The 17,419-nt window shown below is 45.1% G+C and overlaps 1 protein-coding gene across 3 annotated transcripts in view; it reads right to left on the bottom strand.

Annotated features, from left to right (window-relative positions):
* The window catches only part of LOC144682252 (transcription initiation factor TFIID subunit 4), a 325,379-nt gene that overhangs the window by 231,964 nt on the left and 75,996 nt on the right, over positions 1 to 17,419 (bottom strand). For all 3 annotated transcript variants that reach the window (XM_078544695.1, XM_078544694.1, XM_078544697.1), the window contains one exon: positions 5,795 to 5,903. In XM_078544695.1, coding sequence (XP_078400821.1) covers positions 5,795 to 5,903 — 109 coding nt within the window. The remainder of the gene's footprint in view (positions 1 to 5,794; positions 5,904 to 17,419) is intronic.

Below are 17,419 nucleotides of genomic sequence, written 5' to 3'. Positions count from 1 at the left end.
AAACTTTGGCATATACTGAGAATGCTTTTCATGATGTATATTAATGTCTTAGATGTGCTCAGGATAAAGGGCACAATCTCTAAACTTGGAAGTGGAGTCAATGGTGAGGACAGAGGCAGGCTAGTGGAATGGGTGGACACGTGGCAGGTGAAATTTAATGCTGACAAGTGGGAAGTGATACATTTTTGATCAAAGAAAGAGGGAAAATAAAATAAAAGGTACAATTCTAAAAGGAGTGCATGAACAGAGACTTGGGGGTATATGTGCACAAATCAATGAGGGTGTCAAGGGAGGGTGAGAAAGAGGTTCAAAAAAAAAAGCGCACACAATCATGGCCATATATATATATATATATATATATATTTATATAGAGCACAAAAGCAAGTAAGTTAAGATGAACTTCATAAAACACTGCTGTGGTCTTCGATGATGTACAATCTGTGTGGGTAGAGTTGAGGAATCGCAAAGGTAAAAAAACCATAATGGGAGTTATGTACAGGCCTCCAAACAGTAGTCAGGATGTAGGCACAAAGATACACCAGGAGATAGAAAAGGCGTGTAAGAAAGGCAAGGTTACAATGATCATGGGGGATTTCAATATGCAGGTAGACTGGGAAAATCAGGTTGGTAGTGGATCCCTAGAAAAGGAATTTGTGGAATGTCTACGAGATGGCTTTTTGGAGCAGCTTGTGGTGGAGCCCACTAGGGAACAGGCAATTCTAGATTTAGTGATGTGTAATGAGACAGATTTGATAAGGGAGCTTAAGGTGAAGGAACCCTTAGGAGGAAGTGACCATAATATGATAGAATTTACCCTGCAATTTAAGAGGAAAAAGCTGGAATCAGATGTAACGGTATTACAGTTGAATAAAGGCAACTACAGAGGAATGAGGGAGGAGCTGGCCAGAATTGACTGGGAGATGAGCCTAGCAGGAAAGATAGTGGAACAGCAATGGCAGGAGTTTCTAGGAGTAATTTGGGAGACACAGCAAAAATTCATCCCTAGGAAGAAGAAGCACGAGGGAGGACGAGGAAACCATGGCTGACAAGGGAAGTCAGGGATGGCATAAAAGCCAAAGAGAAAGCATACAATGCGGCAAAGAGCAGTGGGAAACCAGGGGTTTGGGAAGCCTACAAAGACAAACAGAGGACAACTAAAAAAGAAATAAGGAGGGAGAAGATTAAATATGAGGGTAAACTAGCCAGTAATATAAAAGAAGATTGCAAGAGTTTTTTTTAGATATATGAAGGGTAACAGAGAGGCAAAAGTGGACATTGGGCCATTGGAAAATGACGCTGGAGAAGTAGTAGTGGGGAACAAAGAAATGGCGGAGGAACTGAATAGGTACTTTGCGTCAGTCTTCACGGTGGAAGACACGAGTGACATCCCCAAAGTTCAAGAGAGTCGGGGGGCAGAGGTGAGTATGGTGGCCATTACCAACGAGAAGGTGCTAGGAAAACTGAAAGGTCTGAAGGTGGATAATTCACCTGGACCACATGGATTACACCCCAGAGTTCTGAAGGAGATAGCTGAAGAGATAGTGGAGGCATTATTAATGATCTTTCAGGAACCACTGGAGTCAGGGAGGGTCCCAGAGGACCGGAAAATCGCTAATGTAACCCCCCTGTTTAAGAAGGGAGTGAGGCAAAAGATGGGAAATTACAAGCCGATTAGCCTGACCTCGGTCGTTGGTAAGATTTTAGAGTCCATTATTAAGGATGAGATTTCAGAATGCTTGGAAGTGCATGGTAAAATAGGGCAAAGTCAGCATGGTTTCATCAAGGGGAGGTCATGCCTGACAAATCTGTTAGAATTCTTTGAGGAAGTAACGAGTAGGTTAGACAAAGGAGAGCCAATGGATATTATCTACTTGGATTTCCAGAAGGCCTAATTTCTGCTCCTATGTCTTATGGCCTTTGACAAGGTGCCGCACAGGAGGCTGCTCAGTAAGATGAGCCCATGGTGTTAGAGGCAAGGTACTAGCATGGATAGAAGATTGGCTGTCTGGCAGGAGGCAGAGAGTGGGGATAAGGGAGTCCTTCTCAGGATGGCGGCCGGTGACTAGTGGCAGAGGAGGCTCACGAGAACGATCCCAGGAATGAAAGGCTTAACACATCTGGGTCTATACTCGATGGAGTTTAGAAGGATGAGGGGGGATCTGATTGAAACTTACAGAGTACTGAAAGGCCTGGATAGAGTGGACGTGGGGAAGATGTTTCCATGAGTAGGAGAGACTAGGACCCGAGGGCACAGCCTCAGAGTAAAGGGAAGACCTTTTAGAATAGAGATGAGGAGAAACTTCTTTAGTCAGAGAGTGGTGAATCTATGGAATTCATTGCCACAGAAGGCTGTGGAGGCCAGGTCATTGAGTGTATTTAAGACAGAGATAGATAGATTCTTGATTGGTATGGGGATCAAAGGTTACGGGGAGAAGGCGGGAGAATGGGGTTGAGAAACTTATCAGCCATGATTGAATGGCAGAGCAGACTCGATGGACCAAATGGCCTAATTTCTGCTCCCATGTCTTATGGTCTTATGAGTATTGCTCCAAATTCTGGGCACCGCACTTTAAGAAGGGTGTGAAGGCTTTAGAGAAGGTACAGAAAAGATTTAAGTGAATGGTTCCAGAGGTGACTAACTTCAGTTATGTGGACAAGCTGAAGGAGCTGGGGTTGTTCTCCTTTAAGAGAAGGTTGAGAGGTTTGGTCGAGGTAATCAAAACCATGAGAGTCTAGACAGAGTAGGTAGGGAGAAACTGTACCATTTGGCAGAAGGATCTAGAAGCAGAGTACACAGGTTTAAGGTGGTTGGCAAAGGAACCTATGACAAACATGAGGAAAATCCTTATATTGAGAGAGGTTAGGATCTGTAATGAGCTGCCTGAAAGAGTGGGTGAGACAAATACAATCGGAGCTTTCAAAAGTAATTAGACAAGTACTTCAAGGGAAAAAAATTGTAGGGCTAAGGGGAAAGGAGGGGGAAGTGGGACCACCTGAATTATTCCTGCAAAGAGCCAATACAGACTTGATGTGCTGAACAGCAGCCTTTTATGCTCAGACCATTCTATGATCTTAAATGTAATACAACGGAGAAGCTGAAAAATGAGTAAGGAAGACGATACAGTGAAGTATAGGGTCGTTAAAATTAGCCCCAGTGCCACTCCGCATTCAACACATGATATGCCCGCCCTGGGAGTGTTTGATGAGGAGAGTGTAGAGGGAGCTTTACTCTGTATCTAACCCCATGCTGTACCTGCCCTGGGAGTGTTTGATGGGGACAGTGTAGAGGGAGCTTTACTCTGTATCTAACCCCGTGCTGGACCTGTCCTGGGAGTGTTTGATGGGGTGTAGAGGGAGCTTTACTCTGTATCTAACCCCGTGCTGTACCTGTCCTGGGAGTGTTTGATGGGGTGTAGAGGGAGCTTTACTCTGTATCTAACCCCATGCTGTACCTGCCCTGGGAGTGTTTGATGGGGACAGTGTAGAGGGAGCTTTACTCTGTATCTAATCCCGTGCTGTACCTGTCCTGGGAGTGTTTGATGGAGACAGTGTAGAGGGAGCTTTACTCTGTATCTAACCCCATGCTGTACCTGCCCTGGGAGTGTTTGATGGGGACAGTGTAGAGGGAGCTTTACTCTGTATCTAACCCCATGCTGTACCTGTCCTGGGAGTGTTTGATGGAGACAGTGTAGAGGGAGCTTTACTCTGTATCTAACCCCATGCTGTACTTGTCCTGGGAGTATTTGATGGGGACAGCGTAGAGGGAGCTTTATTCTGTATCTAACCCCGTGCTGTACCTGCCCTGAGAGCATTTGATGGGGACAGTGTAGAGGGAGCTTTACTCTGTATCTAACCCCGTGCTGTACCTGTCCTGGGAGTGTTTGATGGGGTGTAGAGGGAGCTTTACTCTGTATCTAACCCCGTGCTGTACCTGTCCTGGGAGTGTTTGATGGGGTGTAGAGGGAGCTTTACTCTGTATCTAACCCCATGCTGTACCTGCCCTGGGAGTGTTTGATGGGGACAGTGTAGAGGGAGCTTTACTCTGTATCTAACCCCGTGCTGTACCTGTCCTGGGAGTATTTGATGGGGACAGTGTAGAGGGAGCTTTATTCTGTATCTAACCCCATGCTGTACCTGTCCTGGGAGTGTTTGATGGGGACAGTGTAGAGGGAGCTTTACTCTGTATCTAACCCCATGCTGTACCTGTCCTGGGAGTGTTTGATGGAGACAGCGTAGAGGGAGCTTTATTCTGTATCTAACCCCGTGCTGTACCTGTCCTGGGAGTGTTTGATGGAGACAGCGTAGAGGGAGCTTTATTCTGTATCTAATCCCGTGCTGTACCTGTCCTGGGAGTGTTTGATGGGGATGGTGTAGAGGGAGCTTTACTCTGTATCTAACCCCGTGCTGTACCTGTCCTGGGAGTGTTTGATGGGGACAGTGTAGAGGGAGCTTTACTCTGTATCTAACCCCGTACTGTACCTGTCCTGGGAGTGTTTGATGGGGACAGCGTAGAGGGAGCTTTATTCTGTATCTAACCCCGTGCTGTACCTGTCCTGGGAGTGTTTGATGGGACAGTGTAGAGGGAGCTTTACTCTCTATCTAACCCCGTGCTGTACCTGCCCTGAGAGCGTTTGATGGGGACAGTGTAGAGGGAGCTTTACTCGGCTGAAAATCAGACAGTGACCTGGTCTTTGGGATCAGATGCTGGTTCTCCATCAAAACAAGATGATGGGCGGAAAGCAGGGGCAGAGTGGGAGATTCTCCTTCGAAAGCAAGTGCTTTGTCTATTACACGTTAACTGTTCTCAATAATGAGGCTGAAAGAGTCGACCCACAGTGCTGGGGAGGAGGAAAATGAGCCCAGGCACAAACCCTATTTATACCCCTCTAAAGTTAATCCATCTCCCAGCTTTTAATCCTTTTGTAAATAAAAATGAGGCTCTGTGCATTTTATTTACCCCACCCAGTTGTCAGTCCTCACAGGGTCAAAACTTCACACATTGCAACCTGCGTTGATGCATCGTAACAGAGCAATCTGTAACAACCAGAGACTGGGAAAAAAATTACCAATACCTTTGTAGCAATATAACATTAAGGACAACTTAATAACAAAAACATTAATGGCTTTGGGTTTTTTTTGTCGAATTTCCCCACTGCTGCAGCAGCCAATTTGCCTTGGAGCCACTAACAAATTCTGCACACATGCTGCGAACGGCCAGGACCAGTCAGCATTCAGAGGATTAATACAGGTTACTGGCTGAATGCCTTCAGGCCCAACTCACAGACGCTGTTTTGGCTGTAGGAGAGGTTAAAGGTTCAAATGCAAATTATGTCCAGACTGTGTTTCTTTGTCAGAAACATTCCAACTGCAGCAGGTTTAACGATGTTTTCCTCTCCCCACCAAATTAAACTTTTCAATTATTTCAAAATTTACAACATCACTTTCTCTTCCATTTATCTTCAACGTTAAAAAAAAATATCAAAACTTAAGCACGGCTATTAAAAACAGCAGAAGCTTAAAAAAAAGTTCAGCTCAAGAAGTTCCGCTTGTGACAGATTAATTACCAAACTTAAAGATTTATCAATTTATCAGTCAAGGCCTGAAGCACATTTCCCCGATTGAGGACATTAATACCAAGTAAGCCTCTTCAGGTTAATCTATTCCTTGCATGAACTTGCTATAATTGAACAGTTGTTGAGCAAGCTCACCAGATGCTGCCCCCTTGTGTGCAACTACAAGGCTTCCCTCCCAGCCTTGGTCTTAATTTCAAATGAAAAATCACAGCCTCTCTTACCTGAAAGAGCCACCTCCAGGGTCATTCAGCTTGTTTTTCTGATTGGCAGGGACCTGGGACAAGGATCCTCCAAGACCTTTGCTCCCTTGCAGCAACGACGCCTTCCCCACTAAAGGAAAAAAGCAAGATTTGTGTTGATGAAGCACCTTATCACATCATTCCAACATCACAAAGTTCTTCAAGCCAATGGAGTGGTTTGGAATTGCATCAGCTATTGGCCATTACGAAAGGGAAAAGTGTTTGCACATATCCTGATCTGGTAAACAGCAACAGCTGAACAGCTATCTTACATCCACTTTCCCTCAGAACAAAAGTAACTGCTGAGACAGGGCAGGGGCTTGAATGGAATGTTGGCTGAGGAAAGGGGGCAGATGTTGGGGTGGGGGCAAGAAGAATGTTGACTGTCGTAGGGAGGGAGGTCATGTTAGCCACAGGGAATAGTGGCCGAGGTGGGGGGTGGTTGGAACAGGAATGTGTAGGCTGGTGGGGTTAGGAGAAAGTGGGCGGTCATTGACCTGAATACTAGAAGACAACGCTTCCCTTCTTTGAATAGTGCCTTGGTACCTTTAACAACAGTCTAAAACTCAGGGTCAGACAGATGGGGCAAGTACCCCAACAATGCAGCACTTCTGCAGAATAGCACTGGAGGGTCCACTTAGATTAGGTGCTGATTTGGGGTTTGAACCCACAACCCTCTGATTGTGAGATGAAAGCATCACCAACTGATGAAACTGCATTAAAACCAGGAACACAGGCTCCAACATTGTCATTCACAAAATGTCTCTCATTTCTTTGAGATAGCTCCTTACCACATTCTTTTCATTTTGGCTTTTCTCGTGCTCTCCACATCTCCCACCTCTGCTTCTCCAAAGTTGGCTGGCCAAACATGGTGAGGAACATCTGTGTCTCACTCTCTAACTTTTCCTTCCTGCGGTACACAAGCGGTCGGGGACCACAAGGATGTAAGCCCTCAGACCCTCAGACTCAGGCTTCATAAGTACTGCAAACCAGCATAAACAGCTAGTTCTTAAGAAATGATGCTGATGTTCTGAAGTCAGGAATCAACACTCCATTCCAGTGTGGTAAGGATTATCTGACAGCAGTTTTACAGTTTCACTGCAGGCCTTAAAATGGATTTTAAAATCTTCCAGTAAAGATGACAGCAGCTTCTTGCCCCAGGCCAGCTTGTGTGCAGCTCCCAGGTTACTTCCGAGGTTCAGAAGACTCTGCCCAGTGTTGGAATTAAAGATTCCAAATGGGGGAGGACAACCTGGTACAGTGATTTCTATCTGCCCCAAGTTATCTCGAGCATATATTATATAGATACAATACATTGCAAGCACAACACCAACAGCCCAGAGGTTTTTATTACATTGACTGAGAAGTCTGTCTAATTGGCACCACTTGAAGTCTCACTGTGGAACCTGGCTGTAAGGATGAATATCTAGTGCACAGTTGGATCTAATGGTTCTGGCACAAACCTTTCTAACATGCTTAGCATATTTCCTAACTAAAGAGGCTGCATACATTGAATTTACAGGTCACTGCAGCTGTATTCAAAGAATGACTGGAACAACCACTCTAAGCATATTTTCCCTGCTCTCTTCTCTCATGGTTCAGTCCCACCATCTGCCAATGCAATCTTATTCAAAGTTATGGTTACATCGCATTTGCAGCATAGACACAAGCCATTCAACCTAAAACATCCATGCCAGTGCTTACACTCCACGAGTCTCCTCCCAACTTACTACCTTTAATTCTATCAACATATCCTTTTATTCTTTTCTTGCTCATGTTTATCTAGCATCCCCTTAAATTCATTTATTGCCATGGTAGCAAGTTCCACATTCTCACTACTCTCTGGGTAAAGAGGTTTCTCTTGAATTCTTTATTCAATTAAGGAGTGACTATCTTATATTTATGACCTCTACTTGGGTCTCCCCTGCAAGCGGAACTATCTTTACTATGTCTATCCAATCAAACCTTTTCTGTGCATTAGAAAATAAATCACCTGTTCGACAAACGACCAATATGAATCAGCTCCCAGGCTGCGTCACCAACCTGCATTGATCTCCACTCGGGCAGAAGAGATATTGCAGTTGCGTTCAACACCCCTGGGCTATAGAAGGACAATCAGACAGGGTTTCTGTTCTTGGAACACTATGTATTACTTGTGTTGTAAAGTTCACTTGTGGATAAGTGATCAGCTCATGATCAAGCTCAACAGTGATCCCCCCACCAGTCTGGTGTCAAAACTCACTGCCCAAGAACAGACATGAAGAATGACACTACAGGTCACCAACAATAGCTTCTTGTCTTCTCCCCACACCATTATTTCTTATGTCCCCCAAGGATGCATCTTCAGCTCCCTTCTAATTCTCATCTACATACTGACCCTTGACAGCAACGTTCAAAAACACGACAGTCATTTCCACATGTATGCCAATGACACCCAGTTCTACCTCAACACCACTTCTCTCAACTCCAACACACTCTAAATTACCAGGCTGCTTATTTGACGTCCATTATTGCATGAGTAGACATTTCCTCCAATTAAATATTGACAAGATCAAAGCCATAGTTTATGGGCCCAACCACAAACTCCATTCCCAAGCCACTGACTCCATTCCACCTTCTGGAAACATTCTGAGCCTGAACCAGATTGTTGGCAATCTTGGTGTCATATTTGACCTTGATATCAGCTTCCAACCATATGTCTGCACCATCACTAAGGACAGCCATTTCCAAGTCCATCATTGCTGGATCTGGCGAATGAGGTAGGCCAAGCAGGTCAAGCAGGGGAACATTTGGGAGACAGTGGTCACAGTGTTGTGCGATTTAGTTTAGCTATGGAAAACGACAAAGGACAACCTAGAATTTGAAAAAAAATTTAATTGGAGAATGGCCAATTTCAATGGGGTGAAAATGGATCTGGCCCAGGTTAATTGGAAGCAAAAATTAGCAGGCAAAACTTAAACAGCACAATGAAGTGCATTTGAAGGGGAGAGCATTCAGGTACAGTTAAGGTACATTCAAACAAGGGTGTAGGGCAAACGTATCCAGAGCACCCATGATGATGCAAGAGATAGAGAGCAAGATGAAGCAGGAAAAGGGGTATATGAAACCTATTAAGTTAATTGTGAGAACTAGGCTGACTATAGAAAGTTCAAAAAGACAGTGAAGAAAGAAATGAGAAGTAATGAGAGAGACTGGCAACTAATAAAGGGGAATACCTTGTATAAATAGCAAAAGGATTGTTAGAGGAAGGGTGGAGCCAAGTAGGGATCAAAAAGATGGACTTACACATGGGGTCAGAGGGCATGACTGAAGAATGAAACCATAGAAAAGTTACGGTGCAGAAAGAGGCCTTCAACCCATCGTGTCTGCGCCAGCCAAAAAAAGAAACTTGCCGCTCATTTTAATCCCACTTTCCAGCCCCTGGTCCGCAGCCTTGCAGGTTACAGTATTTCAGGTGCAGATCCAGGTACCTTATCAATGAGTTGAGCATTTCAGCCTCAAGCACCAACTCAGGCAGTGAATTCCAGACGCCCGCCACCCTCTGAGTGAAAAAGTTTTTCCTCATGTCCCCTCTAATCCTTCTACTAATCACCTTAAATCAATGCCCCCTGATAATTGACTTCTCAGCTAGCAGAAACAAGTATTTCCTGTCTACACTATCTAGGTCCCTCATAATTTTGTACATATCAATTAAGTCACCCCTTAGCCTCAGTTCCAAGGAAAACAACCCTAGCCCATCCAATCTCCCCTCATAGCTGCAAATTTCAAGCCCTGGCAACATTTTTGTAAAATCTCCTATGCGCTCTCTGCAGAGCAATTATGTCCTTCCTATAATGCGGTGACCAGAACAATGCACAAAATTCCAGCTGCGGCCTAACTAGCATTTTATACAGTTCCATCATTAGATCATTGCTTTTGTATTCAATACCTCGCCCAATAAAGGTGCGGGAAAGAGGGGTTCCATTTTGTGGGGCACTGGCATCAGTATTGGAACAGGAGGGATCTGTACCGTTGGGACGGTCTCCACCTGAACCGATCTGGGACCAATGTTCTAGCGAAAAGGGTAAATAGGGTGGTCAACAGGACTTTAAACTAAAAAGTGGGGGGGGGAGGGAAGGGTAAAACTCCAAGAAGTAAGACTAATGGGAAACAAAACAGCAGGTTAGCGTGTGGGGGGGTGGATTCAACTTCATGGAAAATTATGAAAAAACTGAAAAGAAAGGAGAGCCCAGGGGAGGCTATTAAAGTCCCCAGAACACAAAATAGGACAGACTGTTTGAAAAGGGCTAGGAGTCTAACTTCAAGCACATCAGATAAAGGGATGACAATGAGAAAGGGGACGGGAAATACAGGACTGAAGGTGTTGTATCTGAATGCACGCAGTATATGAAATAACGTAAATGAGCTCGTGGCGCAGATTGAAATTGGCAGGTATGATGTGGTGGGCATCACGGAGACATGGCTGCAAGGGGATCAGGACTGGGAGCTAAATATCCAAGGATATACATCCTATCGAAAAGATAGGCAGGTTGGCAGAAGGGGTGGGGTTGCTTTATTAGTAAGAAATGAGATTAAATCGATAGCAAGAAATGACGTAGGGTCAAAATCTGTGTGGGTAGAATTGAGGAACCGTAAAGGTAAAAAAACCATAATGGGAGTTATGTACAGGCCTCCAAACAGTAGTCAGGATGTGGGCACAAGATATACCAGGAGGTAGAAAAGGCGTGTAAGAAAGGCAAGGTTACAGTGATCATGGGGGATTTCAATATGCAGGTAGACTGGGAAAATCAGGTTGGTAGTGGATCCCTAGAAAAGGAATTTGTGGAATGTCTATGAGATGGCTTTTTGGAGAAGCTTGTGGTGGAGCCCACTAGGGAACAGGCAATTCTAGATTTAGTGATGTGTAATGAGGCAGATTTGATAAGGGAGCTTAAGATGAAGGAACCCTTAGGAGGAAGTGACCATAATATGATAGAATTTACCCTGCAATTTGAGAGGAAAAAGCTGGAATCGATGTGGTCCAGGTGAATTATCCACCTTCAGACCTTTCAGTTTTCCTAGCACCTTCTCCTTGGTAATGGCCACCATACTCACCTCTAAAGCTACTCACCTAAAAAGCTGAAACGGTATTACAGTTGAATAAAGGCAACTACAGATGCATGAGGGAGGAGCTGGCCAGAATTGACTGGGAGATGAGCCTAGCAGGAAAGATAGTGGAACAGCAATGGCAGGAGTTTCTGGGAGTAATTTGGGAGACACAGCAAAAATTCATCCCTAGGAAGAAGAAGCACACTAAAGGGAGGATGAGGCAAACATGGCTGACAAGGGAAGTCAGGGATGGCATAAAAGCTAAAGAGAAAGCGTACAATGTGGCGAAGAGCAGTGGGAAACCAGGGGTTTGGGAAGCCTACAAAGACAAACAGAGGACAACTAAAAAAGAAATAAGGAGGGAGAAGATTAAATATGAGGGTAAACTAGCCAGTAATATAAAAGAAGATTGCAAGAGATTTTTTCAGATATATAAAGGGTAAGAGAGAGGCAAAAATGGACATTGGGCCGCTGGAAAATGATGCTGGAGAAGTAGTAGAGGGGAACAAAGAAATGGCAGAGGAACTGAATAGGTACTTTACGTCAGTCTTCACAGTGGAAGACACGAGTAACATCCCCAAAGTTCAAGAGAGTCGGGGGGCAGAGGTGAGTATGGTGGCCATTACCAACGAGAAGGTGCTAGGAAAACTGAAAGGTCTGAAGGTGGATAATTCACCTGGACCACATGGATTACACCCCAAAGTTCTGAAGGAGATAGCTGAAGAGATAGTGGAGGCATTAGTGGTGATCTTTCAGGAATCACTGGAGTCAGGGAGGGTCCCAGAGGACTGGAAAATCGCTAATGTAACCCCCCTGTTTAAGAAGGGAGTGAGGCAAAAGATGGGAAATTACAGACCGATTAGCCTGACTTTAGATTCCATTATTAAGGATGAGATTTCAAAATACTTGGAAGTGCATGGTAAAATAGGGCAAAGTCAGCATGGTTTCATCAAGGGGAGGTCATGCCTGACAAATCTGTTAGAATTCTTCGAGGAAGTAACGAGTAGGTTAGACAAAGGAGAGCCAATGGATGTTATCTACTTGGACTTCCAGAAGGCCTTTGACAAGGTGCCGCACAGGAGGCTGCTCAGTAAGATAAGAGCCCATGGTGTTAGAGGCAAGGTTCTAGCATGGATAGAAGATTGGCTGTCTGGCAGGAGGCAGAGAGTGGGGATAAGGGGGTCCTTCTCAGGATGGCGGCCGGTGACTAGTGGAGTTCTGCAGGGGTCAGTGTTGGGACCACAACTTTTCACTTTATACATTAATGATCTAGATGAAGGAACTGAGGGCTTCCTGGCTAAGTTTGCAGATGATACAAAGATAGGTGGAGGGACAGGTAGTATTGAGGAGGCGGGGAGACTGCAGAAGGATTTGGACAGGTTAGGAGAATGGGCAAAGAAGTGGCAGATGGAATACGACGTGGGCAAGTGTAAGGTTATGCACTTTGGTAGGAAGAATAGAGGCATAGACTATTTTCTAAATGGGGAGAGAATTCAGAAATCTGGAGTGCAAAGGGACTTGGGAATCCTAGTCCAGGATTCTCTTAAGGTTAACTTGCAGGTTGAGTCTGTAGTTAGGAAGGCAAATGCAATGTTGGCATTTATTTTGAGAGAACTAGAATATAAAAGCAGGGATGTACTGCTGAGGCTTTAAAAGGCTCTGGTCAGACCACATTTAGAATATTGTGAGCAATTTTGGGCCCCGTATCTCAGGAAGGATGTGCTGGCCCTGGAGAGGGTCCAGAGGAGGTTCACGAGAACGATCCCAGGAATGAAAGGCTTAACATATGAGGAACGTTTGAGGACTCTGGGTCTATACTCGATGGAGTTTAGAAGGATGAGGGGGGATCTGATTGAAACTTACAGAATACTGAAAGGTCTGGATAGAGTGGACGTGGGGAAGATGTTTCCATTAGTAGGAGAGACTAGGACCCGAGGGCACAGCCTCAGAGTAAAGGGAAGACCTTTTAGAATAGAGATGAGGAGAAACTTCTTTAGCCAGAGAGTGGAGAATCTATGGAATTCATTGCCACAGAAGGCTGTGGAGGCCAGGTCATTGAGTGTATTTAAGACCGTGATAGATAGGTTCTTGGTTGGTAAGGAGATCAAAGGTTACAGAGAGAAGGCGGGAGAATGGGGTTGAGAAACTTATCAGCTATGATTGAATGGCAGAGCAGACTCGATGGCCTAATTTCTGCTCCTATGTCTTATGGTCTTATAAAGGAAAGCATCCCATATGCTTTCTTGACCACCTTTGTCCGCCTATCCTGTCACCTTCAAGAGCCTGTGGACATGCACTCCAAGGTCTCGCACTTCCACACTCACTTGCTTTGTTTACCCTCACCAAATGCATTGCCTCACACTTTTCCAGATTGAATTCCATTTGCCACTTCTCCTCCCACTCAACGGATATCATTCTGGAATAAACAGCTATCCTCTTCACTATCAACTACAAGGCCAATTTTTGTGTCATCGCAAATTTTCCAATCATGCCTCCCACATTTAAGTCTAAATCATTAATATATACCACAAACAGCAAGGCCCAAACACTGAGCCCTGTGGAACACCACTGGAAACCACTTTCCATTCACAAAAAACATCCATCGAGCATTTTTTTAAATTCATTCATAGGATGTGTGCGTCGCTGGCTAGGCCAGCATTTATTGCCCATTCCTAATTGTTCAGAGGGCATTTAAGAGTCAACCACATTGCTGTGGGATTGGAGTCACATGTAGGCCAGACCAGGTAACGACAGCAGATTTCCTTCCCTAAAGGACATCAGTGAACCAGGTGGATTTTTACAACAATTGACAATGATTTCATGGTCACCTTTAGATTTTTAATTCCAGATTTTTTATTGAATTCAAATCGCCATCTGCCGTGGCGGGATTTAAACCCAGGTCCCCAGAGCATTACCCTTGGGTCTCTGGATTACTAGTCCAGCGACAATGCCACTACGCCATCGCCTCCCCTACCCAAAGTGTTTCCTGTCACTGAGCCACTTTTAGATCCAACCTGCCACCTTCCCTGTATCGCATGAGATCTCACTTTTCTGACCAGTCTGCCATGTGGGACCTTGTCAAATGCCTTACTGAAATCCATGTAGACAACATCCACTGCACTGCCCTCCTCCCTACTTCCTCAATAACTTCCATTAAGTTAGTAAGACATAACAAAACCATGCTGGCTATCCCTGCTCAATCTGTGTCTTTCTAAGTGACAGTTTATCCTGTCTCTCAGAACTCTACCCACATCTTCTGCATCAATGCACAAGTTACCAAGTACATCTCTGATAAGCCCTACCTTTTCCTTAATTTTTCTCTTGCTCTTAATGTACTGGTAAAACATTTTAGGATTTTCTTTGATTTCACCTGCTAATATTTTTTCATATCTTCTCCTTGCTTTCCTAATTTCCATTTGTGCTTCACCCCTGTACTTTCTATACTCCTCTAAGCTTTCTACAGTATTAATTCTTTTAGTTACTTCCAAGGGGAAGGTGGCAGGTTGGATCTAAAACTGGGGGAAACCTGGAGCTCAAGGTTCTGCAGATGGTGACACTCCCTGCACATGTAGTCATCTAGGACACTGGTAGCGTCCACAACTTCCTACATATTACGCGACACGCATTCCACACGACCGAGATGTCCTGCCATGCCTTCAATTTGCTTCTTTTGCATTAACTTTATTTTACTTTGGTTTACTTAAGCAACTTTATTTTACCTGGCCTTGATTGTTATTTCCCCATTGCTTGTGCTTCTTAGTTAAAAGTACGTAGCCCCTTCTTTTAAAAAGAAAGTGTTTTTCTAATTCTCAACTACTTGACGACACTCCCTAACAGCAGTTTCTCACCAACCTACGAGCTTACGTTTCTCTTGCGATGTTAAGTGTTAGGTGCTGCTGACTGCCTGGCCTGGGGTCCTCCTCTCGCTCTCTCCTCTAGGTGCTGCTGACTGCCTGGCCCAGGGTCCTCCTCTCACTCTCTCCTCTAGGTGATGCTGACTGCCTGTCCCAAGGTCCTCCTCTCGCTCTCTGCTCCAGGTGCTTCTGACTGTCTGTCCCAGGGTCTTCCTCTCACACACACCTCTGAATGAAATGAGTACTTTAAATTATCTTTACCAAGACTGTCAAAATCAGACTGAAGGAGGAAGTGATCAAGAGGAGATATAAGAAAGGCTGGCTGTACTTCAAGTTAATAAGTCACCACTGGTGGCCTAAATATACAACGGGCCGAAGCTCTGGAATTCTCTCTAAAAGCACTTAAGATGATCCTGAAAAACTACCTTTTGGCCCAAGCTTTTTGTCATCTAACCTAATATCTTCAATGGCCAATTTTGTTTATAATGCTCCTATGAAGCATCTTTGGACATTTTACTACTTTAAAGGTGCAACATAAATACAAGTTGTTGCTGGACAAGACACACATGACCACAGTACTACATGAGTTAGAACCTCCAAGAAAGAAAACTGAAATGCAAAGCAAATACCGAGAGAAGAGTGACACAAATAAATTGGGAATGCCATCAGATCATACATTCTACAAATTCTCCTATGGGTTAACTGTCCCAGCTCAGATGAGGAATTTGCCAAGTAGATCAAGATAGAGATAAAATCTGTATACTGCCCTTGGTGATGCATTTCTTTAACACCCCAACGAATGGTGCCATGGACTGTTTCCAAGGTACACCTCCCCACCCCGGGGTGGGGCTGCTGTGCATATCGTGAATGGTGGTGGGCAATTAAACAACTCACTGGAGGAGGAGGCTCCACAAATATCCCCATCCTCAATGACGGAGGAGCCCAGCACATAAGTGCAAAAGATAAGGCTGAAGCATTTGAAACAATCCTCAGCCAGAAGTGCTGAGTGGATGATCCATCTCGGCCTCCTCCAGAGGTCCCCAGCATCACAGATGCCAGTCTTCAGCCAATTCGATTCACTCAACGTGAGATTAAGAAACGGCTGACGGCACTGGATACTGCAAAGGCTATGGGCCCTGACAATATTCCAGCAATAGTACTGAAGGCCTATGCTTCAGAACTTGTAACTGGAACAGCTTGGCTAGGGGTGCGGCAACACTGGCATCTGCCCGGCAATGTGGAAAATTGCCCAGGTATGTCCTGTACACAAAAAGGAGCACAAATCCAACCCGGTCAATTACCCATCAGTCTACTGTCGATCATCAGTAAAGTAATGGAAGGGGTCATCAACAGTGCTATCAAGCAACACTTGTTTAGCAATAATCTGCTCACTGACGCCCAGTTTGGATTCCGCCAGGGCCACTCAGCTCCTGGCCTCATTACAGCCTTGGCTCAAGCATGGGCTGAACCCCCGAGGTGAGGTGAGTCACTGCCCTTGACAATCAAGGCAGCATTTGACCGAGTATGGCATCAAGGAGCCCTAGCAAAACTGGAGTCAATGGGAATCAGGGGCAAAACTCTCAGCTGGTTGGAGTCACACATAGCACAAAGGAAGATGGTTGTGGTCGTTGGAGGTCAGTCATCTCAGCTCCAGGACATTACTGCAGGAGTTCCTCAGGGTAGTGTCCTAGGCCCAACCATCTTCAGCTGTTTCCTCAATGACCTTCCTTCCATCATAAAGTCAGAAGTGGGGATGTTCACTGATGATTGCACAATGTTCAGCATCATTCGCGACTCCTCAGATACTGAAGCAGTCCATGTCCAAATGCAGCAAGACCTGCACAATATCCAGGCCTGGGCTGACAAGTGGCAAGTAACATTCGTGCCACACAAGTGCCAGGCAATGACCAACTACAAGAAGAAAGAATCTAATCATCGCCCCTTGATGTTCAACAGCATTACCATCACTGAATCCCCCACTATCAACATCCTGGGGATTACCACTGACCAGAAGCTGAACTGGACTTGCCATATAAATACTGTGGCTACAAGAGCAGGTCAGAGGCTAGGAATTGTGCGACGAGTAACTCACCTCCTGACTCCCCAAAACCTGTCCACCATCTACAAGGCACAAGTCAGGAGTATGATGGAATGCCCCCCACTTGCCTGGAGGAGTACAGCTCCCACAACACTGAAGAAGCTGGATACCATCCACGACAAAGCAGCCCACTTGATTGGCACCACAACCACAAACATTCACACCCTCCACCACCAACGCACAGTAGCAGCAGAGTGTACCATCTACAAGATGCATTCCAAGAATTCACCAAGGATCCTTAGACAGCACCTTCCAAACCCACGACCACTATCATCTACAAGGACAAGGGCAGCAGATAGATGGGACCACCACCACCTGGAAGTTTCCCCCTCCAATTCACTCACCATCCTGGCTTGGAAATGTTTTGTTGTTCCTTCACTATCACTGGGTCAAAATCCTGGAACTCCCTTCCTAACAGCATAGTGGGTGTACCTACACTACATGGACTGCAGCGGTTCAAGGAGGCAGTTCACCACCACCTTCTCAAGGGCAACTAGGGATGGGCAATAAATGCTGGCCCAGCCAGAAAAGCCCACATCCCATGAATTAATTTTTTTTTAAAATTCA

The sequence above is a fragment of the Cetorhinus maximus genome, chromosome 6 (genome assembly GCF_964194155.1).
Source record: "Cetorhinus maximus chromosome 6, sCetMax3.hap1.1, whole genome shotgun sequence".
In the NCBI taxonomy this organism is placed as follows: domain Eukaryota; kingdom Metazoa; phylum Chordata; class Chondrichthyes; order Lamniformes; family Cetorhinidae; genus Cetorhinus; species Cetorhinus maximus.
The sequence above is the reverse complement of the archived record's forward strand: the minus strand, read 5'-3'. Positions and strand labels throughout refer to the sequence as shown.